Source organism: Tiliqua scincoides, chromosome 3 (assembly GCF_035046505.1).
Source record: "Tiliqua scincoides isolate rTilSci1 chromosome 3, rTilSci1.hap2, whole genome shotgun sequence".
NCBI lineage: Eukaryota > Metazoa > Chordata > Lepidosauria > Squamata > Scincidae > Tiliqua > Tiliqua scincoides.
In genome coordinates this window covers 3,585,829-3,601,021 of record NC_089823.1, presented here as the reverse complement: position 1 = coordinate 3,601,021, position 15,193 = coordinate 3,585,829, and the positions used below count along the sequence as shown (strand labels likewise).

The 15,193-nt window shown below is 49.8% G+C and overlaps 2 protein-coding genes across 2 annotated transcripts in view; one reads left to right on the top strand and one right to left on the bottom strand.

Annotated features, from left to right (window-relative positions):
• C2CD3 (C2 domain containing 3 centriole elongation regulator) overlaps positions 1 to 3,297 on the bottom strand; it is a 69,919-nt gene extending 66,622 nt beyond the window's left edge. Inside the window, exons 1-4 of the mRNA XM_066621885.1 lie at positions 3,223 to 3,297; positions 1,826 to 2,095; positions 923 to 1,080; positions 234 to 448 (exon numbers count right to left, since the gene is read on the bottom strand). Coding sequence (XP_066477982.1) covers positions 234 to 448; positions 923 to 1,080; positions 1,826 to 2,095; positions 3,223 to 3,283 — 704 coding nt within the window. The 5' untranslated portion in view covers positions 3,284 to 3,297. The remainder of the gene's footprint in view (positions 1 to 233; positions 449 to 922; positions 1,081 to 1,825; positions 2,096 to 3,222) is intronic.
• A 3,937-nt stretch (positions 3,298 to 7,234) lies between these two features.
• The window catches only part of PPME1 (protein phosphatase methylesterase 1), a 31,574-nt gene continuing 23,615 nt past the window's right edge, over positions 7,235 to 15,193 (top strand). The window contains exons 1-3 of the mRNA XM_066621847.1: positions 7,235 to 7,435; positions 10,484 to 10,578; positions 13,507 to 13,598. Of these exons, the coding sequence (XP_066477944.1) occupies positions 7,329 to 7,435; positions 10,484 to 10,578; positions 13,507 to 13,598 (294 nt within the window). The 5' untranslated portion in view covers positions 7,235 to 7,328. The remainder of the gene's footprint in view (positions 7,436 to 10,483; positions 10,579 to 13,506; positions 13,599 to 15,193) is intronic.

Below are 15,193 nucleotides of genomic sequence, written 5' to 3'. Positions count from 1 at the left end.
AGGCTGGAAACAAGCAGCTGCAGCAAAACAAGGAGAGGGCATAATGATTCTCTCCTCTCTCTCACTGACAGACAGGACAGGAATACCACAGCTAGAAAGGCACTGCACAGAAAGAAACAGTCCATCTCCAACGTACATACTGTGCAATTGTATTCCTGAAGTTTGTAAGATACTGCAAACTGACTGGGATTTGTTAAATGAACAAATGAGATCAAAGTGAAAAGAAAAATCACCTTGGTGTACTGGCCCTACTACTGCCAATGGACTCTTTTCCTGTGACGCTCACACCAGGTGGTCTGTGAAGCTGTGATGGGACAAGAAACTGGCTGGACTCAGTTGCTTGTTTGGCTCCCCAGGCTGACAAACCAACACCAAAGCTCACATCTGTTTTTTGGATGGAGCCACTGCTGTCAAAGGTTTCAGACAGAGGTTCCAGAACCAGCGATACCTGAAAGATTAGATTAGATTAGATTACGTTATTGTCACTGTGCTTAATGCACAACGAAATTTGATGCACCATCATGATACGGACATAAAAAAACTATATACAAAAATCACTCACACGTCAGTCACACTCTGCACACTCACCCACACATTCAATACAACATGCATCATATAATATAAAAACAATACTAAACAAAACCATATTGCTCAGGAGCATAACAAACTATGTTGCCTCTTTGGTGGTAATTTTAAGTTCCTTATTCAATGTAATTTTAGCTGTAGGATAAAAATTTGACTTATATCTGCTAAGTAATATTACTCAGCATTCACAAGGTGTTTCACAGTGTAACCCTATGCATGTTTACTTGGAAAGAAGATTCTCTGGGAGTAAGCCCCACTGAGCACAAATAAGTACACAGGACTGTACACCTGTTCCAAAAATCCATCTTTGTGATTAAACTAAGCCTCTGTGAGCTACCTGCAGCTCTCCCATCTTCTCGGATGTTGGTGAAACAACAGTGAAAAATCCATTAATTGGATGAGTTGGAGAGAGCTGTGCCAACCCACTGATTTGAACTCGTCCAATTGGAAGGTGATCTGATTTGGTCATGACTTCCAGTACAAGAGTACCCATATCTATAAGAAAAACACATACAAAAATCCAGCTTAGAATAGCTTGACAAACTGAACAGAAATTCAACATATGTGCCTATACTTCAAAATGTAGAAACAAGGCACTGATCTATTCAAATTACCCTACTTTTGAACACAAATTCCTTGCTTCTACTTCTCTACCATGCTGGATGTTCTCTATGATTGAGTGTAATAAACTGATGAGGGGCCACACTGGGCATTATCTGAGGGGCACTGGTAAAGACCAGAGTGAAGCAGAAGAGAACCCCACTCTGTCCCTACCAAAAAATACCTCTCCTGTCTCTGTCAAATTGATAAGCCACTCATAAGTGAGCTATAAAAGGCTCTTTAAAAAAAAGCAGCAATTCCACTAATAGTTAGAAAAATTAGCATACCTGCCAACATCACCAAATCTTTTCATAGCTGTACCTCGTCCCAAAATCTACAAGCTGATGAAGGAGATCTAATTGGGAGACACCTTTCCAGAATATATACATTGCATGTCAAAGATTCCAGGTTCTTTGGCAGGAGAACTGAAAACACTTCTACCAGAGGCACTAGAATGCCAGCATTAACCAGGGTATAAAGCGCCAGGCTAAATGGACCTCTAGAAGGCAGTTGCATACATCTTCTGAGCCCTGTGCCGGGAGGCTAGAACACTCTGGTCGCAAGGACAACATTGACATTCTTCCCTTAAACAGAGCCCTCAACACCAAACAATCTTTAAATTTCCAAGCCTCACACTTACCTGTAAGATAGGAAGCAAACTGTTTTGGTCCACATCGAACTGGATAGCGGGTGGTGGTTTTCAATGTCCTTTGCTCTGCTTGTGAAGTATCCCTGGGCATGAATATTGTGCCATCGGAGGTTTCTCCCCACCACCTCACCCGGATAAAAAAAGCAGCTGGAGGCTTGGCAACCATCCATAAGATTTTGCTAATGGTCAACTTCAGAAAGCAGCGCAGTTGCCCTTCCACAAGAGGAGGCAAGCTGGTAGAGGGGGAGATATCGCTGACACCTGTGTTGATCAGAGCACAGCATCACTATGCCGTCAAGTCAAGGAAACCAGGTCTATTAGGGATCTGTATGCACTGGTGCTGAGGCAGAACATTTATGCACACAAAAAGGCTGTTGCTGACAGTCTTGCTGCACTAGACCAGTTAGGGTGGGAGACACAACTATGGAGCAAGACCCAAGTTCTACTATACAAGCAGGATGGAAAATGAAGGAGGTGGGTAAGCAGATGTTATGAAATTGCTGCCCTCCCATATTTCCTCACACTAAGACTAAGGGACATGGAGACGCACTTCGGAGAACAGCTTTGGAAAGGCCTTTTTTTCAAAACTTTGGCCAAAGAGCTCTGGTCACACTCGGTTCTAGGCTTGCCTGCAGAAAATGAAAAATGCCACCCTGTGCTCCTTCACAGCATCCCTGTGGGGTAGGCTAAGTTGGGTTAAGAAGCAGGGTTAAAATGTAGGGTTAAATGAGGTAAAACGAGCAGGGTTAAAGTGCAAACAAACAGCAAATAACACTTGACTGCCTATTTCTACAGAACGCTTTTCAGACTACTAAGCTTTCTTTGGAGGTTCTTCCACAATTTCCCCCACTCAGCGCCCTGAGGTGGTGATGGGGCTCCTGGGTGGGGGGTATCAACTGCCGCCCCCAACACCTGGGTGGGTTGACACCACACACCACACCCAGGGCCCCCACACACACCACACTCAGGGCCCCCCCACACCGCACCCCACACCCAGGGCCCACCCACACGACACACCGCACACCACAACCAGGGCCGCCCCGCACACCACACACTGCACACCACAATCAGGGCCCCCCCACACCATACACTATACACCATACACCACACCACACCCCCAGGGCCCCCCCACACCACACCCAGGGGCCCCCCCACACGACACACCGCACACCACAACCAGGGCCCTCCGCACACCATACACTACACTCCACAACCAGGGCCCCCCCACACCATACACCACACACCACACCACACACCCAGGGCCCCCCACATCACACAAACCACACACTCCACCCAGGGCCTCCCACACCCCAAAGAGGACCCCACAGACTCCAGGACCCCCACGCCACAGCCAGAGCCCCCAAGCCCCACGGCCGCCGTCAGCTGACCCTTCCGCTTGCGAGCAGGCCCAGGCCGGGCAGGGAAGCCCTTCGGCTTCTTCTGCTTCATCCCCGCCGCGAAGCAGCCCCGACTCCGCTTCCCGCTGCTTAGCAACCGCCGCCCTCGCAAGGCCCTCTGGGAAACAGGCGGCGAGCGCGGGAGGACAGCCCGGGCGAAGAGCCGCTTCGAACTACGAACCCCACAAGGCGCCGCGAGCCCCGAAAACGCATAGACTAAGAATTGGCGAGACAGCCAGAGCGTGGGTCGCTTCAGGGTTTTCCAGCCTATTGACGTTCTTGGTTCTAACTCCAGTCTGTGCATTTGGTTCCTGGGCGAGCGCGCCCAGGTGCCTGCACTGCAAGGGAGGCGGTGGAGGGCCGTGGCTGCAGGGGTCGGGGTATATAAATATATATACATACACACATCCTGAACCATGACCTGTGTTTTCTTAAGGCTGATCATCAGTCCAAAATCTTGGCAGGCCTTACTAAAACGATCCATGAGCTGCTGGAGATGAGCTGCTGACAATCAGCCTTAAGAAAACACAGGTCATGGTTCAGGATGTGGACTCACCTCCCTGCATCACAATCTCTGCACATGAACTGGAGGTTGTCCATGACTTTGTGTACCTTGGCTCAATGATCTCCGACACTCTTTCTCTGGATACCGAGCTAAACAAACACATCAGTAAAGCAGCGACCGCGTTTTCCAGACTCACAAAGAGAGTCTGGTCCAACAAGAAGCTGACGGAACATACCAAGATCCAGGTCTACAGAGCTTGCGTCCTGAGTACACTTCTGTACTGCAGCGAGTCATGGACTCTTTGCTCACAACAGGAGAGGAAACTGAACGCTTTCCACATGCGCTGCCTCCGACGCATTCTCGGCATCACCTGGCAGGACAAAGTTCCTAACAACACAGTCCTGGAACGTGCTGGAAGCCCTAGCATGTATGCACTGCTGAAACAGAGACGCCTGTATATATATATGTGTGTGTGTATGTATGTATGTATGCACTGCTGCATGTATGCACTGCTGAAACAGAGATGCCTGCGTTGGCTTGGTCATGTCGTGAGAATGGGCAATGGTTGGATCCCAAAGGACCTCCTTTATGGAGAACTCATGCAGGGAAAGCGCCCTACAGGTAGAACACAGCTGCGATACAAGGACATCTGCAAGAGGGATCTGAAGGCCTTAGGAGTGGACCTCAACAGGTGGGAAACCCTGGCCTCTGAGCAGCCCGCTTGGAGGCAGGCTGTGCAGCATGGCCTTTCCCAGTTTGAAGAGGCACTTGGTCAACAGACTGAGGCAAAGAGGCAAAGAAGGAAGGCCCATAGCTAGGGAGACAGACCAGGGACAGACTGCACTTGCTCCCAGTGTGGAAGGGATTGTCACTCCCGAATCGGCTTCTTCAGCCACACCAGACGCTGTTCCAGAACCGCCTTTCAGAACACGATACCAGAGTCTCCCGAGACCGAAGAACACCAATGGTGATGCTACCTTGAGACACAGGTGTTTTGAAAGCAAAGCCTGTGTGTGGAAGCCTGAGTTCTCCTCGGCGGGGCTACGCTTCTTCATGAGGCACATGAAGGGATCACACACAGGTCTCACCCAGTGATGCTGAAAAGTAAGAGGCCAGATCCGGTGTTCAGGGGAGGGGCTCAGTCCCCAACAGTCTCCACCTGAAAAGGGGGGTCCTCCACCAATGAATGATGTATATATAGAGATATACATGTAGTTGGCAACCCCTTCAGTCTCGAAAGACTCTGGTATCGCGTTCTGAATGGTGGTTCTGGAACAGCGTCTAGTGTGGCTGAAAAGGCCAATTCGGGAGTGACAATCCCTTCCACACCAGGAGCAAGTGCAGTCTGTCCCTGGCCTGTCTCCCTGGCTATGGGCCTTCCTTCTTTGCCTCTTAGCCTCAGACTGTTGGCCAAGTGTCTCTTCAAACTGGGAAAGGCCATGGTGCACAGCCTGCCTCCAAGCGGGCCACTCAGAGGCCAGGGTTTCCCACTTGTTGAGGTCCATCCCCAAGGCCTTCAGATCCCTCTTGCAGATGTCCTTGTATCGCAGCTGTGGTCTACCTGTAGGGCGCTTTCCCTGCATGAGTTCTCCATAGAGGAGGTCCTTTGGGATCCAACCATTGCCCATTCTCACGACATGACCAAGCCAACGCAGGCGTCTCTGTTTCAGCAGTGCATACATGCAGCAGTGCATACATACATACACACACACACACACATATATATACACATATAACAACAACAACAACTTTATTTTTACCCCGCCTTTCTCCCCGAAGGGACTCAAGGCGGCTTACAACAGGTTAAAACAGATTAAAAAACATAATTTAAAAAAAGTAAAAACATATTAACACATATCTTAAAAACAGCAGTCAGATAAAAAATAGTCAGGTAAAAAGAGCATAGAGCAGCACATAGAGCGCGTTACAGTAATCTAACCTCGATGTCACCGAGGCATGGATCACCGTGGCCAGGTCTGCACGATCCAAGTACGGCCGCAGCTGGTGCACCAGCCGAAGCTGAGCAAACTCCCCCCTAGCAACAGCCGACACCTAGGAATCCAGGAGCAGCTGCAAGTCCAGGTGGACCCCCAAGCTGTGGACCTGCTCCTTCAGGGGAATGCAACCCCATTCAGTGCAAGCTGATAGTCCAGCACCTGCATCGAGGATTTCTGAACCAGGAGAGCCTCCGTCTTATCCGGATTTAATTTCAGCTTGTTAGCCCCCATCCAGATCCTCACTGCCTCCAGAAAGTGCTCCAGGCCCTCAACCGCCACCTGGAGTCTGGAGGAAAGGAGAGCTGGGTGTCATCGGCATATTGATGGCACCCCACTCCAAACCCCCGGATGACCTCTCCCAGCGGTTTCATGTAGATGTTAAATAGCATGGGGGACAGAATTGAGCCTTGTGGCACCCCGCACCTCAAGGGCCAGGGTGTCGAACAGGCATACCCCAGCACCACCACCTGGGACCGATCCTCCAAGTAGGAGCGGAACCACCGCAAAACAGTGCCTCTAACTCCCAGCTCGGACAATCAGCCCAGAAGGATACCATGGTCGATGGTACTGAAAGCCGCTGAGAGGTCCAGCAGGACCAACAGGGACGCACTCCCCCTGTCCAGTCCCCGGCATAGGTCATCCACCAAGGCGACCAAGGCGGTTTCCGTCCCAAAGCCTGGCCTGAAACCAGATTGAAAAGGATCCAGATAATCTGCTTCATCCAAGACCCTCTGGAGTTGGGCCGCCACCACCCGCTCAATTACCTTGCACAGAAACGGGATGTTGGAGACTGGCCGGTAGTTATCTAACACAGTGGAATCCAGGGAGGGCTTCTTCAGGAGGGGGCGAACCACTGCCCATTTCAAAGCGAGTGGTAACATCCCCTCCATCAAGGAAGAGTTGACCACCCTCCCTGTCCACTCAGCCAGTCCACCCCGAGCAGCTCTTATCAGCCAAGCTGGGCAAGGGTCAAGCAGGCAGGCAGATGGCCTCACACTCCAAAGGAGTCTGTCCACATCCTCAGGCTGTACAAGCTGAAAAGAATCCCACAACACTGGACAAGCAGTTGCCAAGGGGACATCGTCAGACACTGTCAATGTGGCATCCAAGTTGCGACGAATACGATCCATTTTATCTGCAAAATGTTGTGCACATATACACACATACTCACATATAAATCTCAATCTATACATCTCTCTCTCTATATATACTCTAGTATATATATATTAAAAGTATGTGTGTGTGTGTGTGTGTATACACACACACACACACACATATATATATAGACCAGCAGTCAACTCACATATACATATCCATATATATATCACTCTATATATAGACCAGCGACCGATAAGCCCGGAAGTGCCACCCTGTGCGCGAGTCTAGCTCCAAAGTCCATGCGCAGCGCCGCTACCGATTCTGGCGCCACTGCCGCGAAGACTCCATTTCCCAGGGCGCCGCGGGGCTGTTCCGGCCGGCAGGCGCGCGAGGGCTGCCGGGAGCGGTGCCGGGGACTCCTTCCAGGCGGGCGGGGGAAGCTGCTCCGCGCGCTCCCGCCTGCGGCGCCTCCTCCCTCGCCCGCGCCTCCTCCCGCCATGTCGGCCCTGGAGAAGCAGCTGCACCTGGGCAACCTGCCCCCTCGCCCTCCGGGCCCCGCGGGGGGCAGCGGCGGCGGCCCCGGCCTCCCCAAGATGCGCATGGGGTGGGTGCCGGTGGCGTCATGGGCAGGAGGGTGACGTCATTGAGAGGGAGCCCGCAGAGGCTGCTTGAGGGGGCCGGGAGGCGGCGTGGCTTCTGGCTGGGGGGCTCGTGAGGGGGAGGGGGATGCTGGGGGTCCTGGGAGGGTCTTGCATGCATCCCCCTTACAACAACCCTGTGAGGTAGGCCAGTGCTGGTTTGTACCCAGGCTGCAGAGGGGACTCTCTGTGTTGGGGGGCTCGTGAGGGGAGGAAGGATGCTGGGGGCAGAGCCAGCATTTTATGGGGGGCTTGGGAGCATCTTGCATGTGTCATCCTTACAACAATCCTGTAAGGTAGGCCAGCAGTGGTTTTCCCCCCCCATATTGCAGATGGTAGTACTGAGAGAGAGAGTAGCAGTGCTGACCTAATCTGCAGGGTTGTTGCAAAGACTACCAGGATAAAGTATGTGAAACGTTTTGGGTGTGACACACATTGTCAAACATGCGTGATGCAGGTGTGTTGTTGTCCCTCTGCTGAAAAGGGTGCCTTGCCTTGCCTGAAGCCACCCTGGTGATTTCATGGCAGAGTTGCCCCTTCACCTGGGGACTTCCAGGTCTGCAGCTCAGCCTCTGTGCTGCAAGGGGAGTTGTGCTAAGGTGGGGGGTGCAGCTGATTTTAAAGGAAGAACAGTATTGTGTGTTTCTTTGAGGGGGGAAATGATTTCAAAGGAAGGGTGTGGTGTGGGGGGTTGTCTTGAGTGGAAGGAGGGGTGTGGAGGCCATGTCAGGTCTGCTGGGTGGGTCTTCTAAATCCAGTGATGGTCTTTAGTGCAAAAGTCCAGTTGCAATGAGGGAGCTGAGATTTTTCCAGGCTTCCACACAAGGCTGAAGGGATCCATTTTGGGAGGTGAGTGAAGAAGGGGATGTGCTTGGAGAAGGGTGGGGGTTGGGGAAAGGGGAGACCTGGAGACTGTGTGTGTGTGTGTGAGACATCTGAAAGCTCAGTGGAGCCTCCTTGCCTTATGCTGGTTTTTCTCCTTCTAATGCCTATATGGCAGTAGGTGTGGTCTCAGTTAAGGCAGAGACCAGAGGTGAGGTGACGATGCTCTGGAGCATAACATGATGATTTGTGGCTCTGCCTGCACAAGCTTTTGAGGCAAGGCAGTTCAAGAGCAGGTGTGGGTGCCTTTCAAAACTGGAGATGCAGACTCTTCTCCCCCCCCCCCCCCAGAGAGAAAGAAGAGTGGTGATCAGGAGTTTTGAGTGACAGCCTTGCTGATGATGTGTGCAATGCAGTGGGGAGGAGTTTGCCTGAGTAGGGTGAATGGGAGCCCCAAAGGGAACATGCTGATGATAATGGAAGCACAGCACAAGAGTAATGACAAGGAGCATTTCGGGGGGGGGGGGGGTCATAGCTGTGCTTTGCATGCAGAAGTTCCCAGGTATGATCACTGCATCTCCCAGAGCAGGGCTGGGGAAGACACTGCTGCAGCAATGTCAGGGCCGCGGCCAGGCAAGAGTATGTGGTGTCCGGCTGGGTGGGCTTGTGCTCTGCATCAGGGGGCATCAGCAGCTGCTACAAGAACAGCCTTGCACCTGAAGCGAAAGATCCTGGGGCACGGACCTTGGCCCTCCTCTGAAGAGCCCTCACCATCACGCAGCTGACCCTTGCATGTTTGTCCATTCCAAAGACGGTCCCTGGCTTGGAGGTGACTGGCTGTTGGTATCTTCCTGAACGGGTTGGCTGCAGCTTCTGTTTCCAGTTTGACTTCAGCTGCTGTGGGTGTCTCAGATATGATCCCAGCTGGCACTGGAATCAGTGATTTGTTATCTTCTGTGATTGCTCTTGCCTGATACAAGTGCAGGTGCTTGTCCTCTTTGTCTCTCAGGCTTGTCGTTCTGTGCTGGGTATTTAAAACCTCTCTCCGTTTGCAACACTTCCCTGAGCCTTTCCCCATTGGTGTTATCCACCTTGAGTCTCTGTGAACAAGCCAGGTTGTAAACAGAGCATTAGTATAACATTCATTTATGCAATAGCATAGCCAGAGGGGGTGTGGCGCAGTAAGTATTGCAGGCACCACAAGGTGATGTGTAAGTGGCCACTCCCACTGGTCATTGGAGCCCTTGGGGCAGCAATGGCAACCAGCAAGTGCTTGCCAAGGGAATAGGCCTGCTGATTGCAGGCACTGCCCCAGTGGCTCTGACAACTAGTGGGGGGGGGCTGCTTACATGGCGTGTTGCAGTGCCTGCAGTACTTGCCATGCCTCCCCTTGGCTACTGCAATTACATAGGGTGGCTTGCTATGGTTTGCTCAAGGGTTCTCAGTAACTGATGTAACAGGGAGGGCAGCCCTCCAAGTAACAATCAAAAGTGGGTATGTATATTTCTTCACACGTTAGCAAGTCTACCCAGTCTGTTCTGTGGCATTCACACAACACTGTATGTGCAGTAGCATATCCTAAAATAAAAACAGGAGAGTCTTGGGATCCCTAGAGCTTCAAGACAAGCTGTGTGGCTGTGGCCGAAGCTTCCTGATGTGTGCTGGAGTGTCTGTGGCTTCTGAAAATGTCTGCCCTGAGGCATGCTGGTCTCGGAGGTGCCCCAGGGGTCTGGTCAGGTGCAAAAACGTCTAGCACTGCAGCCCCACTTAAGCATGTTGCCATAAAAGAGAACATCCTTGTTTACAGCACAACAGAGCTTCAATCCAGCAGAAATAAAATCTCTCTTTCAAGTCATGCCTGGCTCAGCCAGCAAGACTCATGTACAGCTTTCATGAATAAGAGCATTTAGGCTTGTGGGTGACAAGAGCCCAGGGAAAGGGGTGGAACCTGCTGAGTGTCATGGGGGTTTGCAGCCCTGGTGTATTAACACTGTCTGTCGTGCAAATGGTGGGCCTAGATTTTGCACAAGCAAGGCTTGTGTTCTGCTTTCAAAGAACTCTGTTCCCATGTAGGGCAAAAGTCCTTGTAGCCCTTGTTCCACGTAAAGCAAAAAAAAAGTCCTTGTTTTTGTGTTTAACAACCAGCCCAAGTGTACCATAAGAAGCTTACAGTCCCGATTTCTGTTTTCCAGGCCTGGACGAAAGCGCGACTATTCCCCAGTCCTCTGGAGCCAGTACTTTGAGTCTATGGAAGATGTTGTGATTGAGACAGACTCCGGCAAGGATATATCCTTTTCCCCTTCCTTGCTCTCTTCTATGACAGTGATGATCAAGAATGTTTGGAGCCTAGTTGAGGCTTCCTTCAAGTACCTTTTCCTCACATCCTTGTATAAATTCCTTGCTTCCTAGTGTATTGGGCCATAAGATTGTCAGTGTTGTCCATCCTGACAAGTGGTGGATTTCTAGGGTGCCAGATAGAAGTGTGCCCCCCTCGTTGTCTTAGTAAAAGCATTGGGGTCTGTTGCTTTAATTTGTTGTCTAGGGATATGAATCCTGCGTTATAGTTTAGATGTAAATAATAGCTAGCATTCTATACAGCATTCAGTGTCTCAGTGGCCCTTCCTCCCCCACCTATGTTGCAGGTGGCCAGATGAGACTGGAAGAAGATGGCTTTCTAAGGCTGCTCAGGGGCACCTGTCCCTGGTTCTGCCTCAGATGCCTGATGGGCCTCCTCACCCACCCTGCCTCTGATGTTCCCAAATCCAGCTTGTGCAGGTGTGCTGACTTTGTGTGGCCTGTATCCCAGAGGACATCTGGGGACTGACTGCCCTGGAATGGAGGTTTCTGAGCATTGAGGTGTGTGCATATAGAGTCTGTTTGAGGCCTATACCTGCACGGGGCCTTCAGAGGTGGGGCAGGTATGCCAGAAAATGCTTATTATTGTTACAGTGCCTTTCTCTAGTGAGCTTGGAGCAGCGTTTGTGATTCCAATTCTCATATTCTAACTACAACACTGTGTAGTTAGTTTAGGTTGGGAGGTTTCCAGTGGTTGAGAGGTAATTTTTTCCCTAGGCCTTCCCTCTCTTAGTCCTGTTCTCCAGCCATTGCACTGCCCCTGAACAGGCATCATGAAAACCTGTGACTGAGAGAACAGGTGAACTGACAACTTCTGGTGTTCTCATTGTACATTCGCTTTCAAAGTGTGCAAAGCGAGGATTGCACTCTTTTGAGCTGCCAGCCACTCCTCCCTTTCCTCAGGCAAGCACCTGCTGTGCCATACATGATGCTCCTTCAGGGAACGCAGCCTGTGTCCCATCATTGGAATGAGGCTTGCTCCAGAGTAGCTTCAAGTGCATTGTCTCCCTGGTTTTTAATACAGGCAGGTTAAAGTTTTGTTTGGTCATGATTGGAATCAGCAGTCTGAGCACATACTGTATGTTCAGAAGATCCAGGATATTTTTAGTTTGGAAGAGGAAAGGCAGTGGGAGGTGGGTAAGGCCCTTCTCTGTCTAAATCTCTGGAGAGCATCTGACCTAGATGGACAGATGGTCTGACTCAGTAGAAGGCTGCCTTACCTGCTCATCCCTCTGTTTTCTCTCTCCCCCTCTGAGAAGGTTAAGAACATAAGAACAGCCCCACTGGATCAGGCCATAGGCCCATTTAGTCCAGCTTCCTGTATCTCACAGCAGCCCACCAAATGCCCCAGGGAGCACACCAGATAACAAGAGACCTCATCCTGGTGCCCTCCCTTGCATCTGGCCTTCTGACATAACCCATTTCTAAAATCAGGAGGTTGCGCATACACATCATGGCTTGTACCCCGTAATGGATTTTTCCTCCAGAAACTTGTCCAATCCCCTTTTAAAGGCGTCTAGGGTAGACGCCAGCACCACATCCTGTGGCAAGGAGTTCCACAGACCGACCACACGCTGAGTAAAGAAATATTTTCTTTTGTCTGTCCTAACCCGCCCAACACTCAATTTGAGTGGATGTCCCCTGGTTCTGGTATTATGTGAGAGTGTAAAGAGCATCTCCCTATCCACTCTGTCCATCCCCTGCATAATTTTGTATGTCTCAATCATGTCCCCCCTCAGGCGTCTCTTTTCTAGGCTGAAGAGGCCCAAACGCTGTAGCCTTTCCTCATAAGGAAGGTGCCCCAGCCCCGTAATCATCTTAGTCGCTCTCTTTTGCACCTTTTCCATTTCCACTATGTCTTTTTTGAGATGCGGCGACCAGAACTGGACACAATGCTCCAGGTGTGGCCTTACCATAGATTTGTACAACGGCATTATAATACTAGCTGTTTTGTTCTCAATACCCTTCCTAATGATCCCAAGCATAGAATTGGCCTTCTTCACTGCCGCCGCACATTGGGTCGACACTTTCATCGACCTGTCCACCACCACCCCAAGATCTCTCTCCTGATCTGTCACAGACAGCTCAGAACCCATCAGCCTATATCTAAAGTTTTGATTTTTTGCCCCAATGTGCATGACTTTACACTTACTGACATTGAAGCGCATCTGCCATTTTGCTGCCCATTCTGCCAGTCTGGAGAGATCCTTCTGGAGCTCCTCACAATCACTTCTGGTTTTACTTAATCACTATACACCTCTGCTGGATCTCTATTACTGTTGTTTTAAGCAGCCTCCATGCACTCTGGAGAGATTGGACTCTTTTTACCCTCCCTTTCAACCTCCTTCTAACCAGCCTCCTCATTTGGGGGAAGTCTGCCCATTGGAAGTCAAGGGTTTTTGTTAGAGATTTGCCTGGTATTCTTCCCCCAACGTGCATGTCAAAACGGATCGCAGCATGATCACTGTTCCCCAATGGCTCAGTAACGTTTACATCTCTAGCCAGGTCCTGCATACCGCACAATATTAAATCCAGAGTTATCTGTCCTCTGGTGGGCTCCGTGACTAGCTGCTCTAAGCCACAGTCATTTAGCATGTCAAGAAATCCGGTTTCCTTATCGTGACCAGAACACAAATTGACCCAGTCAATATGAGGATAATTGAAGTCCCCCATGATTACAACCCTGTCCCTCCTTGTCACCTCCCTGATCTGTTTCCTCATTTCAAGGTCCCCATCCAATTTCTGGTCTGGAGGACGATAGCACGCCCCCAGTATTACATCGCTGCACAAGCCTGGTGATTTAACCCACAGAGATTCTACGGTGGAGTCTAAGGTTAGGGTGTCCTTAACTGTTCATACACTTTTCGAATTTACAAGAGTGGATCCGAGGGTCCTGTTCTGCTCCTGCTGCATGGTGGAGGCCATTCAGCTCTTTCCTGGGCTGTGTTCACGGTAAGTTGCTGGCCACTGCTGTTCTTATGTTCTCCGGGACAGAAACAGCTTATGTCTGTACTCCCTCGCTTGGAATGTGATCCAGGTTTGGCTTAATAATACCAGGAAAAGCATTGCATCAAATGTGCACTGAAGGATTTGGTTGTACGGCAAGCTTATTAAATATAAAGACTGTGCAGCAACTTTGGAGAGAGGTCATAGCTCAGGGGTGTAGAGCATGTGTCTGGAATACAGAAGGCCCTGAGTGAAAGGATCTTTTCTTTACTGGGAAAGATGCTTTAGGAAAGGCCAAGGAGAATGGCTGCCAGCCAGTCCTGAATAGGCTGATAACTGGACTCTCCAGGCTGCTACCTTCATTTCTATCAATTAAAATACATAAGGTATCTTCATGCCTTGCTCGTGAGCTTAAGTTGAAGTGTCTGCTCGGCCATTGCTGGCAATGGGATGCTTTATGCCACTGACCCATGGACCAGGCAGAATCCCTTGGCTTAGACAGCCTCAGATGAGTAGGGTTATTGCCTGGAAGGCAGTGGCTGATGGACAGCGGTTGGAACAAAGACAGGAAATTCTGCCTGAACAATACTGGCACCTGGAGAAAGTAACATTATTTCTCTTCCTGATGGTAGACTTCAATGCGATATTATTGTCAGGAGCTTCTGTAAGTTTCTTTGAAAGCCCATTAAAGTTAGGAAGCAGGATATGTTTTTAAGTACTGTATTACCTTCTGAACTGGCTAGATTCCATTGGCCCAGTTCTTACTGCTGGAATCCACTGCGGAGGCAACAAAAGAGAAAACCTGAATGAGACTAAAGTCCCAACACAGCCTTGCTAAAATCTTTGTACTCCCATCTGCTCTGCGGTAATGTTGCTAAAGAAGCTTTTGCTCCATTCACTGTTCCTGTCTTCCACCCTGAGTGCTTTTGAATGTAGCAAAGCATAATTGGTTCATGAATGCAGTTTTGACTGTCAAAACGTCTAGTTTGTAGGTAGCTTTTTGATTGTTCATCTGTTAACAGTCCTTCAAGTGACATCCACAGTACTGCTGGATATTTTTTGTTTTTGCTTCCCAATTGATTTTTTCAGGAACAAAAGACCTCTTTTTAAAGCTATCATTCAGCACAAGTACCACTTAATCACCACGGTGCCAAAAATAACGTTTTTATGTAAATGTGTTGAAGTGGCAGGAACAAATAATGAAGCATGATTACATTTTCGGTTGGGTGTTCCTTCTTAAATGCAGCTTCATTTTTGTTGTGGGATAGGGGTGTGTGTGTGTGTGTGTGTGTGTGTGTGTAAATATCAGTATATCTGGAAAATTCCATTGCTTAGAAAGTTAAGGGATTGCTGTATTGGGGGGGGGGGTTCTTCTGACAATTGAATGTTTTAGTGTGTAAATTTGTGGAAGTGTTCACACACACAAAAAAGTATCTAAGCAATTATGCCCAAAGGAAAGTCAGATTCTGGATTCAAAATTATTAATTACTATATGATTGGAGGGTAGGGGAGCACAGTAGCAGAGCATGTGTGCTTTTCCTGCAGCAGGTTTGATCTCCAACTACTTCAGTTAAAGAGTGAAGAGAGACCCCTGGAGAGCT